Consider the following 15,310-nt stretch of genomic DNA (forward strand, 5'->3'; position numbering starts at 1 on the left):
AAAAGTTAAAAGTTTCATCCCTCAATTACATACCCTGAAAGCTTCCACCAAGCTTGAATAGTACCAAATATGTTCACTCTATAATTAATTATAATATAGTTCATCAATATCTCTTTTTGGATAATTTTCACTATTAACTCAAATACTTCTTCACTCCTAATATTAATCTCTTCCTATGCAAGAGTACCTATAGGGCTTCTTAACTTCCTTTAACTCATATTAACCTTATTGAACTCTTAAATAATTTTTAATGGAGTCATATTGCTCAAACTATGATATTTATGGTGGGATTTTTTAGTATTGATTGCCCCAACCACCAACACTCAAAAAACCATAAATGCTAGGTTTTATTAGTTTAATCAACTCCCATTAACTTTGTCTAAGTTGATGGGTTCGAATCCATAGCCTCTATGGACTAAAAATCATCTTTCTCAACCAAACCTTAACTCCCAACATTAAAAAAATGGAAGAGAAAAATAGATTTAAGCTTGAAAAACTTACCTCTAACATTTAGAAGCTTCAAAATGCTCTTAATGCTTACAAACGAAACTTACCCCTAGTGTTTATAAGCTTTAAAATACTCCTAATGCTTCCAAACCTCAAGCCTTAGCGGAGCTCCTTGCGTTTCTTTTGTTCACTCTTTTGTTTCTCACATCTTCTGTATCAATTTCACATTCTTATTTCTGTAGAAAGGTGACCATGTGCTCTGGCGGATGCATCACACATTGTGGCGCATGGACAGAAAAGTATTGCCTAGGTGTATTAGCTTACATGCACAGCAAATAAGTCACATACCACAGTCTATGACACAAAAACTCCTCCTTCATATTTTCTCCCTTTTTCACATCTGGGCAAACCAGATTCACTTTGGACCTATATTTAGGGTTGAAATTACAACCAAATACACCTGTTAGATTTCTCTAGCCACACACCTCACTAATAAACTTTCTTACTCTAATCAAGCTTAGTTAATTATGTTTAAATTTTGAGAATGTTACAAGCTTGAAGTGTCCAATCAGTGACACATTAGTTTATTCAAAGAAAGTAGAGTTTCTTAGTGTTTATGGAGTCTCTACAATTCAAAGTTTTTCATCAATCTCTATAGTTCATTGATGATACTGAATTTGAATCGAGGGCTAGTCTTATCCAACTTTAAGAGAATGGGACAAAATTGGATACTTCACCTTTATAACACCCATTATCTCCATAACTTTCCTACCCATAAGTTATAATAAGTTCTTGTAACCTTTATAAGCTCCCAATAAGTATTTTTTTATAAGTACTTTTAATTCCTCTAACCTTCCATTTAGAATTAGGTTCTTTCATAACCTCTCCTTTGACACTAAGTTCTTGTCTACTTGAGGTTAGTATAAATAGTACTCAATCCATCGTATTTGGAACCATGAAAGAATAATACAATTTTTTTTATCAAAGTGAGAGTGTTCTTTCTTTCTCCCTTGGCTCCTCAACTAAGGAGGGTGATGTCTGTGTCCGATGGAATGTGAGAGAGAGAGAGAGAGAGAGGGAGAGAGAGAGAGAGGAGGGAGGAAAACATGGCTCGGAGTCAGAGAGGATCAAGAGAGCACGTGGAGAGAGAGTGTGTTCTTGGGCTCACCACCAAACACATTTTTGTGGCAAAATTGTTTCAAGTTTAATTATTCAAGGTTTAAAATATATTAAATATAAATTTAAAATTTAAATTATCTTTGAACTTATAATTTAAGTTCATATTACCATTTAATATTTTAAATAATCTCAACTTATAATTGCTGGATTTTAAAATGTACTGCAGAAAATAAACAAACAAAAGGGTGGCTTTACGGGGTGGAAAAAAATAAAGATCGAGAATTGATGATTAATTAGATCCAAAGTCAACACTCCTGCGAAGTAGTTGTGTCGTAGAGAATAATGTTTTTGTACTCTTTAAAATGCCCCTGGTGCTATTTAATTTCCAAGCGTCGTAGAAATTATTTTATATAGACCCGTAAACATCAAATAATATGTTTTTGTACTTTTTAAAATGCCCCTGGTGTTGCAATTTAATTTCCAACAGAGCGCCACTGAGTAATGGGTGTATTAATAAGAGGCAATTCGGGAAATAAAAATATTTATATTTATAATCGGGAGGGGTACAGTGTACCATCACACGCCTTGAAAGAATCACGATAACCACTTTAGATGGCAACACAGGAATAATTAAATAGAAAAAGGGACGAGAGTCAACTACAGGCACCAATCAAAATGATTTTGTAGTGCCGTGTTATACTGGTCATGAAACATATATATCGTTTTTTCTTTTTATAATCTATAAAAAATTTAATTTCTGGCCAACATAAAAACGTGAATTTTGATGTGCATGCCAGGGTATGGATCATCTCTCCGTATCTCTATTTTTACGTAATCTCTTCTATTTACTTAATTGTTCATTTAGCTTAGCGATGTAAGACTGATAATCGTGACACTAAAAATATTAATTTAAGTATTCCTAAAGAAATATTACGATTTTTTAAAAAATATTTAAGTGATTGTAATAAATGCATATTCATTAAATCAAATGAATGGATAAACAAGATTGTGTGCCTAGCCAAAAATAAAAAGATAAACAAGATTGTGTATATATAAGGAACAAGTTGTTTAAGATTAAAAAATAAGCTATTTTTATATATTTTATAGATTTTATGAAAAAATTATTTTTAAAGAGATTTTATAAAAATAGATATTATTTTATGTGTTTACAATTATAAAAGTAATTAATAGTTAATTATTTTTATATTTCTTGATATCTTGAAATTTTTGTAATATAAAAATGATTTATTATTTAAATATTTTAAAATTTTATGATATCTTCCTCATTTTTTAACATTTTTTATTTAATACATTAGATTATTTTCAAGAAATAAAATAAATTTGTATAAAAAATATTTTTAAAATTTTATTTTTTTTAAATGTTAACAAACATAATAAAATCTTACCATGAAATAGATAAGAAATAAGTGATTTTTTTACAAGAAAACTGAAACAAAGGGGCTCAAAATATGTCAATGAAAATTGCGAAGAAGTTCTAAATTAAATCCCTCGAGTGCGAGGCATTGCAATTTGCATGACATGAAGTTTTCAACTTGGGCCGGCTACTTCCAAGGGAAACACCTGCAGGCTGACTTCAATTCTCTATTCCTATAATATCATCGGATGTCCTCCAGCCACATTTTAAAATTTCTATTGTGTTCACTTTCATAAACTTGATATTTAACTTAGTAAATATTTTACTGTTCTGAAAAATATTATGTTTAAATTTTTAACCCATGCAGGGCCAAAAAATAATACTCTAACTCATGCTATAATGTATATTATCATTTAATATCAAAACTTTCAAATATCCTTAACTATACGACACCAGCTTACAAGACATTGCATAAATAGTGTATTGTTAGATTGTCTAAATGTAAGTGGACATAAGACGATGTGAGAGGTCCCACATCGAATAAAGTTAAACTTAATAATTAATATATAGTAAAAAAGAAAGACCCATAAACTTGAGTTTTGAAATTTTGAATTAAGATATGATGTCCTTTCACTAATTTCATCCATCTCTCCTCTTCTTCCATTCCGGGCGATCACTTCTCATTCCTAACAAGTGATATCAAAGTCAGGTTTTACCCAAGACCTGTAAGCACGTTTTATCTATGAGATATTAGTTTAATTATTTGAGGTAGATATACATATATATTTCCAAAAGAAAATGCGTTACGTTGGAAAAAAAAAATTATGTAATAATCCAGCTAAAATATTTTATTCATATTATACACGCACGACGAATACATATATCGGCAATCAAAACGTTTCTACACTCTAGCTAAAAGATGAAGAGCAATAAATTCTAGCAGTGTGTTTAAGGGGAAAAAGATGTATTATATTTATAAATCATTTTTAATATTTTTCATTAAAACTAAAAAAAATCTTTAATTTTATTAATTTTGTCTAAAAATTCAACAAGTTCTTAATTTTACTCATATTAAACTACCTACTTTAAAAATAAAATACTCTAGCGTTTAATAAATTTTTCAACTTTAACAAAAACAAAATGATAAAGGATATAATAATAATTGAGGTGTCTTGTAAATAGAATCAAAGTAAACTCTTTCTCTTTACCTTATAAATAAGATGAAAGGAGTAATGACAAGCTAATTTGTGTATTTATTTACTTTTCTAAGGTGAAAAAGTAATTATCCTATCATGACCAAAAGTTTGTAAGTGGACGATTTAGAGAAGTCCTTTTGCATAGGATTAAGAGCTTTAAATAATCACTATAAACTTTTATTTTTCTTCTGCATTTCCTGTCCCCTCATAATTCAAAGTCTCCTAAAATATTGGATGAACATGTTATGGGTTGATATTTTTGAGGGTTGGGTTAGGACAACCCAACCTGACTATTAAAATGGGTTAAAAATATCCAACCCAACATATTTTCTCACAAGCTAATCGGCATAAATGCATTAGAATATTTTTTTCCACAAACAACATAAAATTTTTGCAATACAATTAACAGCATCTAAAATTATAAATACAACAGTCATCTTAATTTAAATTGTTCCACAATCAGCAGTTAAACACTACTTGACTACAAATTCCACTCAAATCAAACAATAAATTAACAATCCCACTTCACCATCCTAAATCATAATTCAAAATAACCGAGGAAAGCTCTACTTGAGTGTGAGAAAGGGAGAAAAAGGAGACAGAGACTAAGTCAACAAGAACCAAAGACGACAAGAATAGAATCTTAGTCAACGAGAAATAAGAAGCACCACTACCTCTGCTGTTACGTTAAAGACACCAAGAACGAAGACTTTGCACCCAAGAGCGCGAAATCAAAGATGATGAGAACGAAGATTTTGTACCCAAGAGCGACGGCAAGGTGAGCAGAGATGAAGGTGAAGATTGAAGATTGAAGACTTGAAGAGTGACAGTGAGCTGAGCACTTCAGCAGAGAGCCAGAGACGTGAAGTCAAGTGAAGAGCGACGGCAAGCTAAGTAGAGAATGAAGAGCGAGAAGAGCTTGAGTGGCTGAGTAGTGATTTGCAATCCTGTTGAGGCGTTGAGCAGACTAGAGAATGAGAGAAGAGACCAAACCGAAGAGCTGAGCCTGAGCTTGAGTAGTTGACCGAGAAGGCGAGAATGAGAGAATAAGGCAAAGGCAGAAGAGCTAAAGGCTAGAGTGAAGGATGCTCTAAATGGAATAGCCGAATAGGGTTTTAGCATTTTGCGTTTTGCCTTCGTGACTTGTGCTTTATGGACTAGATCATCAGTCATCATTGGACCCTCATCTCAGTCTTGACTGAACCAGTGTGCTGTCGTTACTTGTCAACCTGTGTGCAATGTGTAGCAAATGAATGTAAAAAAAAATTAAAATAGATTGGCGGGCTAGCCAACAAGTTAGTGGGCTTGCCTATTTATCTCGCATAATTTCATAGTTTAAAACAATTCAACACATTTTTTAAAATGGTTCGTTTTGCCAACCTAAATTATAAAAAATGATGGGTTAATGGGCTGGCTCGTTAGGTTGAACTTGTTTACCCGACTTTACGTAGAAGTCATTTTCATTAAAATTAATGGAATTGGGTTCCTTCTGAAACTCATGGAGCCCAAATTTCATTGTTTTGTCTTATCATCTTTCCCATCATATATACCCCTTCCTCCAATCCCAAACAACAAGCACCACCTTGATGGCAACAAGCACCACCTTGCACTCCGAAGGCAATCTAGGCAAATGGCTCAATTGAACTTCTTGACCACTCAACGACGCCCTCATTTTCTTCGTTATGTGACTTGCTTTCTTCATTTTGCATTCTCTCTGTAAGACCGTCGCTCCTTTCTCTATTCTTTCCCAACAAGCCAACAAGTCATGCCTAGCTTGCTTATTCCGAGAGTCATGGTTTATGATGGTTTTTATCATCTATGCCGTCGGGGTATTCCATTCACTTGCCTTTTCTATTTGACCTTCCAATCCATGGATTTTCTTCAATTGTTCTTTCCAAGCTTGCTTGTTCAATCTTGCGACAATCAAAGATCTGTGTCTCCTCATCCCCTTTAACAGTGGTTTGTAGTCCATCTTGAAGTTTTGTGGCGGTAACTTCAAAGGCAAAGCTTTGATTTCAAATGAGGCTTTTTCAATAGACTATTTCTGGCTTTGATTTATATTGTTGTTTCATTGAATCTAGATTTGTGCTTTTTGGATGGTGGCTGCAAGTTCCAGCCGGGGCTATTGGTCATTCTAGGTCAAAGCAAATTTTTTTTAGGGATGAGGTCATTTTAATATTTTCATATTTTAAACATTAACATTAAATAAAAATAATTTATTAATTCCGTGAACATATCAAATATATTTCTAAACCCCATATTTATTTTTATTTTTATCAAAATTATTTCTATTATATCAAACAAGCCTAAGAATTCTAGAACTGTGTTTAGATACCAAATCTTTCATCTTGTTCTTTTTTTTTATATATATAAAAAAGACAATTTTGTTTCTTGCTAAAACTTAATACAACACATTTAAAAGGTGACCTAATCAAGTGACTAGGCTTTGGAAAAAAGAAAAAACAACACAGAAGAAAAAATGATCTAGGATGAAGCCCACGTCAGATTCATGGTCCCTGGGAAGTAGAAGGCAGTTGAAATGAAGAAGACCCACAAATTGAAGGTGTAAACATGTGCAAGATCAGGTTGAACCTGTCTTCGAACAAGCATCCATGCACAAGGGTACCGTATAGGTACTTATGCAAGAACTAGAAGTTCTCAAGGAGGCAATAAGCCATTGGGTTGCCGCCCGAAACCAACGATCCAAAGATCATGATAGCTTCAAAGACAAGAAATCTTCAAGCAAACAGACCGTGACTAGGACTTTTGTGCATCCTAAAGATTTCGTCATCACCCACAGATGAACCTTGTGATAATTGAACCGAGGGCCAAAACTTTGAAACCTGCAAGAAAGAAAACAAGCCAGCAAACCAGCGAAAGGCAAGCAGCCTGAAAAGATAAGAAATATCATGATAATACCCATTTCATGATCTTTCAAACTAGACATGAAATGGCACAAAGCCATAATAAGTAGAATCTTATTAAAAGAAGAACAGAAAACAAACTCAACAATTGAAATAAGAACAAAATCAAAGGCACGAAATAGAGGAAACAAAGTGGCTAAAAATAAAAACCAGCATCTATAACACTACTCATTTCATAGATGTGAGGAAAGGAGAGAGACAAGAAGGTATTGTCAAACAAAAGAAGAAAATGATTAAGTTGGTTCTTCTCTTGTTGGTGTCTTCATTTCACTGCTCATCTTGTGCTTCTAGTGATATCTGAAACGTTTATTTAAACATTTCATCTTTATCCCTTGATCTCATTGAATGTTACTAATACATGTTCTAGTTATACTGGCTCATAATATGCTTTGGATTGTAAGTCATAGCTTCTCTCTTAATTACTGTTCAAAATAGAATTTTTTTTGGTACCAAAAAATTCATCAGGCCCGTTATCGTATTTCGATTTAGCCCATGAACGATCCCCTTATCGTGTCCAAAAGCAAGGACAACAAAAGCACCTACAAATTCGCTCGTGTCTACGCACCCATAAAAATCGTGGGCTTCGTCACTCGTTGGCTAAAAACTAAAAATAAAAAACTCTGCGTGAGCTTGCTGTTCTCCATAATTAATTCGGAGTGTAGTCTTTTATAGAACATATTGTATTGAATTCCAGAAGCCAACATATCCAGCTCTTTGATGGTTGCTTTTGGAGCAATTCATGATATGTGAGATTCGCAATCCCACATCTACTCTGAAAACAACATTAAAAGGCACCCCATTTGGATTGGATGAGCATTTGAGTGAATTTCCATTTCTTTCTGCATTTTCTTCTTCTGGGTTTAGAATTGCAGACTCTGAAGATTCTCAAACTAATGGGCGAGACGAAGCATAGTAAGAATGGCAACGATGGAAAAACTCAAACCAATGGAGTGATGATCACAGTCTACGTCGAATCATCAACGACCCGATCACGGAAACTATCGGATCCCGCGAAGAAATCAATGCCGCAAACACGAATCAAAACGTCGCGAACTTCGCAATCGCAAGGCTACGATCGTCGGGCTCTGCTTCTCGCTTATTCGAGACAGCTAAGAAATATAGGATCGGAATCCCAAGATGTTCAAGGGCCCACAAAACAGCAATCGAGGCATAAAAGCAAGGTATGTTGCTCAATCCTTTGCGTCATTGGAAATTCCAATAAGTTGCTTCAGAGTCGGATTTTATATCTCGTTTTAGGAGGAAATTTGCTCGTGGTTTCAATTCTGCTCGCCGTCTTCCCGAATGCTTCGGCAGCCGAATAGCCGGTGGAGATATGATCGCATGCCGATCTTGGAGAAGGAAGAATTAAGCCAACCGAGGAAGAAAAGGTCCAATGGAAAAACCAGTTCTCCGTTTCTGGTAATGCGAGATTTCGCTTTGATTCTATTATTGTCTCGGGGTGGTGGCATTTGTTTGAAATTTGATTCCTTGTTCTTCTTATTATTTTACTTTTGCAGAGAAAATTGAAGGGCCTGTTGAAAGAGATGTCATGCAAAAAAATTAAGCTATAACAGGGATGAAGGAGCTGACTGTTGATGCTTCTATTTGATTTGATATCGGGTTTCGCCCGAAACTTGATGTTAGAAAAGGAGGAGTTTAGACGAAGATTTGTTTCATCAACCATGTTTGGGTGTTAATAAGATCCATTTTATTTCATCGTAAACTCGATTTATCTATATTTTTTCCCTGAACTAAACTTACGCATTTAAATTTAAAAAGGACAAAAAGAATAGGTAAAGGGGGACGAATCCTGTGGGATCGGTATGTTGCAGTTTTGTGCTGAGCTACAACATTAACAGTCCGTAGAATCCAACGGCTGAGAAAGGGAATCAAAGTAAAAAGGCAGAGTTGGAAACTGGAATAGCTTGAAAAAAAGCAACATAAAAAACAAATGTTAATAGTGGCCTCCACTAGAGGAGGCGATGACGATGATATCATAAGGTCCCCCTTGGTTATCAAAAATGAAAGTTCAGAAGTACACTTACACAATCCATCTCATACAAATAATTTACAGTTGCTCTTGTTAAGTTTTTCCCCCTTTCCATTAACATTTTCAAATAGACTTCTAAAAAATATTTTAATAACCAAACAATATTTGGCAAAAATAAGAAAAAATATAATTTTTGATCCCTTTTATTTTATAAAATTTTGCTTTTAATCCTTATAATTTTTTTTAGTATCTCCATTTCTATTGTTTCAGAAGATTGAGTAACTTTTATTTTACTGACCCTTACAGTTTACTTTTTTCAATGATTTTAGTCCCTTAGTACTGGTATAACACGTTAAGATAAGTTGATACTATCATGAACAAAGAATGGAGCAAATGTAAAATATAAAATAAATGAATATACATACATATACATGCATGTATGTATGTATAATATATTGTATGTGGGAAGACAAAAGCTGCCGCCATCTACTGTGGGGATCGGATTCTCCAATGTCATCCGGCTGATTACACAAGAAGCAGTCAATCATATCTAACCGATCAAGTAGTCCATCCGCCTAACATGACACGTGCCTACTATTTTTTATTTTTAAAAAGTCCGTTCCGATCCTACATCTCAGGAACCGGACATTGCAACTCTTTCTGTGGCGATCGCTGCCAGAAGGAAGGATGACAGGGCGGAAGGGCGGAAGGCGGAAGGCGGAAGGCGGAGGGTACGAAAACACATCATGGCTGAGAAAGAGCTTGAATCCTGTTTTATACGGTGGGACTGGGATTTAATTCAATGGTTGAGATTGCTTCCTTATTCATCATTTCTTGACTGCAGATCATGGTATTGAAAACCGGATCGGATCGGCCGGGTCAACCCGGAAATCAGTGAACCGGTCCCCTGTCCGGTCTGGGTTTGCACTTAACCCGGTGAGGGAGTGAACCGGTATAACCCGATCAACCCGGGTTCAACCCGGTATAACCCGGTGGGTTGACTGGGTTAACCGGGTTAATATTTTTTCAGACTTTTACCCCAAAACGACGTCGTTTTTTTTTTTTTTTTCATTTTTAATTTTTCAGAGCTCTGAATTCGAAAAAAAATAATAAAAAAAAGTAAAATTGAAGTCAAAAAATAAAAAATTAAAGAAAGAGCATGCTAAGTCCAAAAATATAGTATTTTATTATTGTTAGACTTTTGAGTGGTTGGATTTGGTTGAATGTTTTTATAATTAATGTCTTTTTATTTAAATTATATTATTTTAATCATGATCGGTTTGCCACCGGTTCAACATTGAACCACTAACCCGTGACCCAGTGTCATGACTGGTTTAATGACCGGTCTTGTTTTACATACCTTGCTGCAGATAATTCTCGTCCCAGTTACTGGTATTCACATTCACAGCTACTAAATGGATTCCTTGCCACTTTAGACTTACCTCACTCTCCAACGGAACTAGCCACAGATATCCTCAACCTTGATCTCTTGATTTTCTCCCCTTTTCTTCCCTTATCTTATTATATTAAAGCTCGATCATTTTTTAGACAAAATTAGTCGCAGGCTTTTTATAATTGAAATCAGATGTCACAAATAAACTATTTTTCAATTAACATCTTGAAAACACTTATCTTGGTCAAATACAGAACTAATACTTTTCAAAAGAAAAGAATACTTTCAAAGTAGAAAATGGGTAGTGCAGAAGCACCTGAATGAGGAGAGTAATGTATCCGACTTGCTGGCTTTCAGATGCCATTGGGGTCCTAGTCATACACCAGCTTGACCGCGGCTTTAGAATCACCATGCCCTAACGTTTCCCCGTCACAATACTCGAAGGACTCGTGTACTTGCGGTCTATCTTCACGAAAGTTAACCATTTTAGGCGTTAACATGTACGCTATTATGGCCCAGCACAATAAACAAACCATCCAAGCCACGAACTTCCCAACATCAGCTAGGAAGCAAACCAACGTACCACGGCATAGAAATAGTCGGTTCAAGGCCATTCCATGTTTTCACCAATTAGTACTAATAGCAAAGGCAAATTATTGTACAATAATCAAAGCTGTACATGAAGTAAAACGTTAGAGGACAGAATCCAAAAGGCAAGTATTTGGGACATCTTCCCGATTATCGCCAATTGCCTATTTAATTTAGCAATGTATGATCAAATGACAGGCGCAAGACCTCATCTCCTGAACCCGACAAACCTAACCAGGAGGCAATAAGAACCCTGAAAATTGCCTCCTTCACAGTCTCTTTAAAAAACTTTAAATGATGATAATCAGATGACACTGCAACATTTTACAGATGGGATGACAAAGGCGGGGTCAGCTGTTATACCTTGCCAATAAATCAACATACACTCATTGGCATACTAGCAAGATATGTTGTGCCAAGGTCACAGAGAAATACTCCTAAGTGAATTTCTATAGCAGAACAGCAGAAACACAGTTCTTTCCTTGCATTTTTTTTTTCATAGTTTGATGTTAAGACTTACCTGCTTGCATTAGGGAGCCTATGCCTTCGCCTTCTTCTTGATCTTCCTCCCAAGAGTATTCTGTGGAGTCCACGCCTGGAGGCAGCAGCAGAACTTGTAGGGGCAACACGATTCAATTCAAAATGATCCATATCCAATGAATTGTATTCATAACCCTGACCATAACCAATATTTGACAAAAAAGGCCTATTTCTTCTTAAACCAATTGACCTCATGGAGAAGAAATCATCATCCACATATTCCACTTCAGATTCAGAGTCAGAATCACTATAGAAGGTGTGGTCGTTTGGTTCAAGCACATAATCTCCTAGAACCATAGCCCCAGGAGTAGATGATAATATTGTACTAATGACATCATTTCGTTCCCTCTCATACTCAAGTGTCTTCCATTTTTCTTTTTGTACAGGGTCCACATCTCGTGGTCGTGCATATGGATGCTTAGATCTAACATGCTTCCTAAGCTCCTTGTAAGTACCCACAAAAGAGCACTCGTCCTGCATGCAGCCTCTTTTCTTCCCATTCAAATACTTCCGTGCCGCTTCAACAACAGTCCAACCCTTTACCTGCCTTCGGCAAAGAGGGCAAAGGAGCTCTGGCACTTCTACATTGTCACTGCTTTCGCCAGCATTCAGATTGGAATTATTTGTTGCTAGTGGCAAACTTTGAAAAGTTGCTTTAGTATAGGCCTTTTGGTATTGCTCAAAACAATTGCTAAAGCGATGACTTGTAGCACACATATAGGGTCGACAACCATTGTTATAAGATGAACAAAGGAGAAGGACTGCATTGTGAGGGACCTCCATACAGACAGAGCAGGTTGCATCTTCCCAGTCTTGCTTCTCTGATGCTTTATAAAAGCTTTTCTTCTTCTTCTTCTTCTTCTCATCATCTTTCAAATCTTTCTGGGAGTGAGATGTTAATGGATATGGTGTTGCCCTCTGACATTGAGAATGGAGCTTCCTTTGCACCTTGCCTACTTTAGCCATTTAGAAAACTGAACCTGAGTCTTATCCAAGGGAGAGGGGAAATAAAATGAAAAAGGGAGAGAAATTCTGTCATAAATCAAAAGGAAGGAAGTTCCCAAAGAATAATTTGAACGTCTAGAATCCATTTTTTGAAAACTATTGGAATGAATTCATGGAAATTCATTTGTTAATTAAACCAACCAATGCTTTTTCTGCACCCATATTTTACCCCTGAAAGAAAAATAAAAGACTAATGTTGTTCAGTTCTTTCATGTAGCTTTTGCAGCTACATCTAAGCCACAAATTATAAATGTATGGATCTTATTAAGCATAGACATGGAAACACCACAATATCTTATCCCTGGTCCTAGCTACGAGCATTAATCATAAAGTTCATGTCTAAACTATTTTAAGAGGGCATAGCCCCCAAGGAACTATAATGTAAGCTCCTTACCCAATTTAAACACACAACAACAACGAAGTACAGAAATCAAAGACAAAAATGTAAACAGCTAACATCATCATCATCATGGCAGTTGTAAAGAAATTTAGAGAAAAAAAAATGTTAGCATATGAAGCAACATGACTTAATCTTTTCTTTATAAACTCTATGCATTTTCATTTTAATAATAATGTATACCATACAAATAAAAAATTGAATATAGAAAATAAGTACCAGGTCATTGACATTGTAAACCAAATTATGCGAAAGGAAGAAGTAAACAACTTGAGCTTCAATTTTGAAGCTCCTAAATCATATATGAAGGCCAAACAGTGAAAGATCCATTATTACGCCTCTTCAACCACATGGCTTTTTATTAAAGCTTGTAAATAAGCCACATAGGATTTATGCTAAGGAAGCACACGGCAGTTGTATTGCAGGCCTGTAGTAGAACTTCATATATCATAAATCATAAATTAGCATATAATTTATTTTCTATGATTAGGAACTGCTTACTTTGTCATAAGTAAATTCAGTAGATAACAACTAAAAATGCAATCGACCTAGCACCTTTTTTCCATTTATTTTATTGGTAAAAAATTGCTTACCAAAGTATTTCACCAAGCAAATTACTGATGATAGAGATGATAATTCAAGAAGAATAAGGACAAAACGTCTATATAATGGAAAAGAGACAAGAAAAAATAGACAGTAAAGACAAGAAATGCATTGTGGCCATCACTTCCTATAATAAAGGAGGGACATTTCATTGCTAACATCAACATTTTTAAGTTAAATATCAGCAACGGTTCAAAATATATTAAAATAAAATCTATAACCCAAGACAAATGTACAGATTCTCAGCAACTACAAAGCATGACAGACTAAAACATATGTTGAACCACATAGAACATGCTAAATATGACAGTCAATTTAACATGACAAACAGTTTTAAAGGGACTATTTGGGATGGGGGGGTGCCACTTCTGATTCATAAACTCAATTTATCTTGTGGAAAGGATAATTTGGTAAACCAGTCAACACGGTCAAAAAATTAACACAGTTGCTTACTCTAACAATCAAAAGGACCAAAATAAACCACTCAGGGAGTAATTAGCATCTCTTTCTCAAGAAGGCATAAACCTATATGATATGAAAACAGGTTACAATAACTCAGCAGCATTATTGAGTAGAGGATGATAATCAAAGAATCCAAAGGCAATGATCCAAAACGAAAGTTTTCTGCTGCTTGTTAATACGAAAGGTGACATTTTTATTACTTCCTGAAATTTTGTAGCAGGCATGATAAAATTGTTCATATTACTGACAGACTCCTACATATCAAGCCCCATTAAATCATTTCGAGTCCAAGTCTCTTGCACACAAGGACTTCCCTCACAGTTTACAAAGCCGTGATCGGCAATATACTACACTGATTCATTAAAACCCCCCATCACAGATGTAAATTGCAAAGTTGATGCAATTACAGATGACAAAAATAGGGCCAAAACTGCAATAAACTCAGTGATGAGAATCGGATGAATGAAACATGAGCATCAGAGATCAGCAAAACAAAAAGTGCGTCATAGCCGTGGAATGAACCTAGAACTTGGTTCCATCAGGAATATTAAGGAATAAAATGAAAGATCGGGAGTGACTAATACCGGTAGTAATGCGCCTCCGAGAGAAAAACTAGTTGTATAAGGAGGGGAATGAGAAGGAGGAGAGAGCCCCGATCCTGGCTCGAGTTCTTCAAATGGGAGGAAATAAGTAACCCCACCTGCTTTTGTGACCTCCGTGCGAGTTAGGTGTTAAGCCGATACGCAATCTCAAATCTCAAATATCAATATCAGTTTCAATGTCAAATATAATAAGAGCGATTGACGATCAGAGGCGCTCAACTTGAAATCCCAATCTCATGATTCCTGTCCCACATTCGGACGATGGTTTTTGGAGTAAGAAATGCTATAATGGTTTTGTTTGTTGAAGAGGATGACCTGAGCCCATTAGAATTAGACTGGGCCCCCACCTCCCGTCTCTGGTATGTGATTTCAAACCTTTCGAAAAATTAATGAGAAGTGGTAACTGCAAGATCAATGCATGATTCAGCATAGTAAATATATATTCATTATATATATCGGAGAACCTTAAATCTGAAAAATCCGGAAATTGAAATATAAAAATGAGTAAAAAAACGGACGAGGAGATTTCATATGTTTTGCATCTTATTTTTTAAATTTATACTATATTTAACTTTCGGTGAAATTAGACTATAATTATTTAAAATGTAAGAGAAACAAATAAGAGGAAATTAAGGAGATCAAACTTACATACTTACTATATTTATTTTC

At 35.2% G+C, this 15,310-nt stretch overlaps 2 protein-coding genes across 3 annotated transcripts; one reads left to right on the forward strand and one right to left on the reverse strand.

Moving 5' to 3' along the window:
• Positions 1-7,608: 7,608 nt before the first annotated feature.
• On the forward strand, positions 7,609-8,784 carry LOC129302899 (uncharacterized). The gene is made up of 4 exons (XM_054941800.1): positions 7,609-7,807; positions 7,926-8,242; positions 8,319-8,480; positions 8,579-8,784. Exons 2-4 carry the CDS (start codon positions 7,955-7,957, stop codon positions 8,630-8,632), a joined length of 504 nt encoding a protein of 167 aa, XP_054797775.1. The 5' UTR covers positions 7,609-7,807; positions 7,926-7,954; the 3' UTR covers positions 8,633-8,784.
• Positions 8,785-11,081: 2,297 nt separating this feature from the next.
• Positions 11,082-14,914, reverse strand: LOC129302897 (uncharacterized). 2 transcript variants are annotated; one of them, XM_054941799.1, is made up of 2 exons: positions 14,624-14,914; positions 11,082-12,552 (listed from the first exon to the last, which is right to left on the reverse strand). In XM_054941799.1, exon 2 carries the CDS (start codon positions 12,536-12,538, stop codon positions 11,549-11,551), a length of 990 nt encoding a protein of 329 aa, XP_054797774.1. In that variant the 5' UTR covers positions 12,539-12,552; positions 14,624-14,914; the 3' UTR covers positions 11,082-11,548. The 2 variants fall into 2 exon arrangements, with proteins under 2 accessions (XP_054797774.1, XP_054797773.1); XM_054941798.1 differs by having other exon boundaries at positions 11,082-12,558; positions 14,624-14,913.
• Between the last annotated feature and the right edge of the window lie 396 nt (positions 14,915-15,310).

The sequence above is a fragment of the Prosopis cineraria genome, unplaced genomic scaffold, assembly GCF_029017545.1.
Source record: "Prosopis cineraria cultivar Desert tree isolate PC_DT_omini unplaced genomic scaffold, ASM2901754v1 PC2, whole genome shotgun sequence".
NCBI classification, from domain to species: domain Eukaryota; kingdom Viridiplantae; phylum Streptophyta; class Magnoliopsida; order Fabales; family Fabaceae; genus Prosopis; species Prosopis cineraria.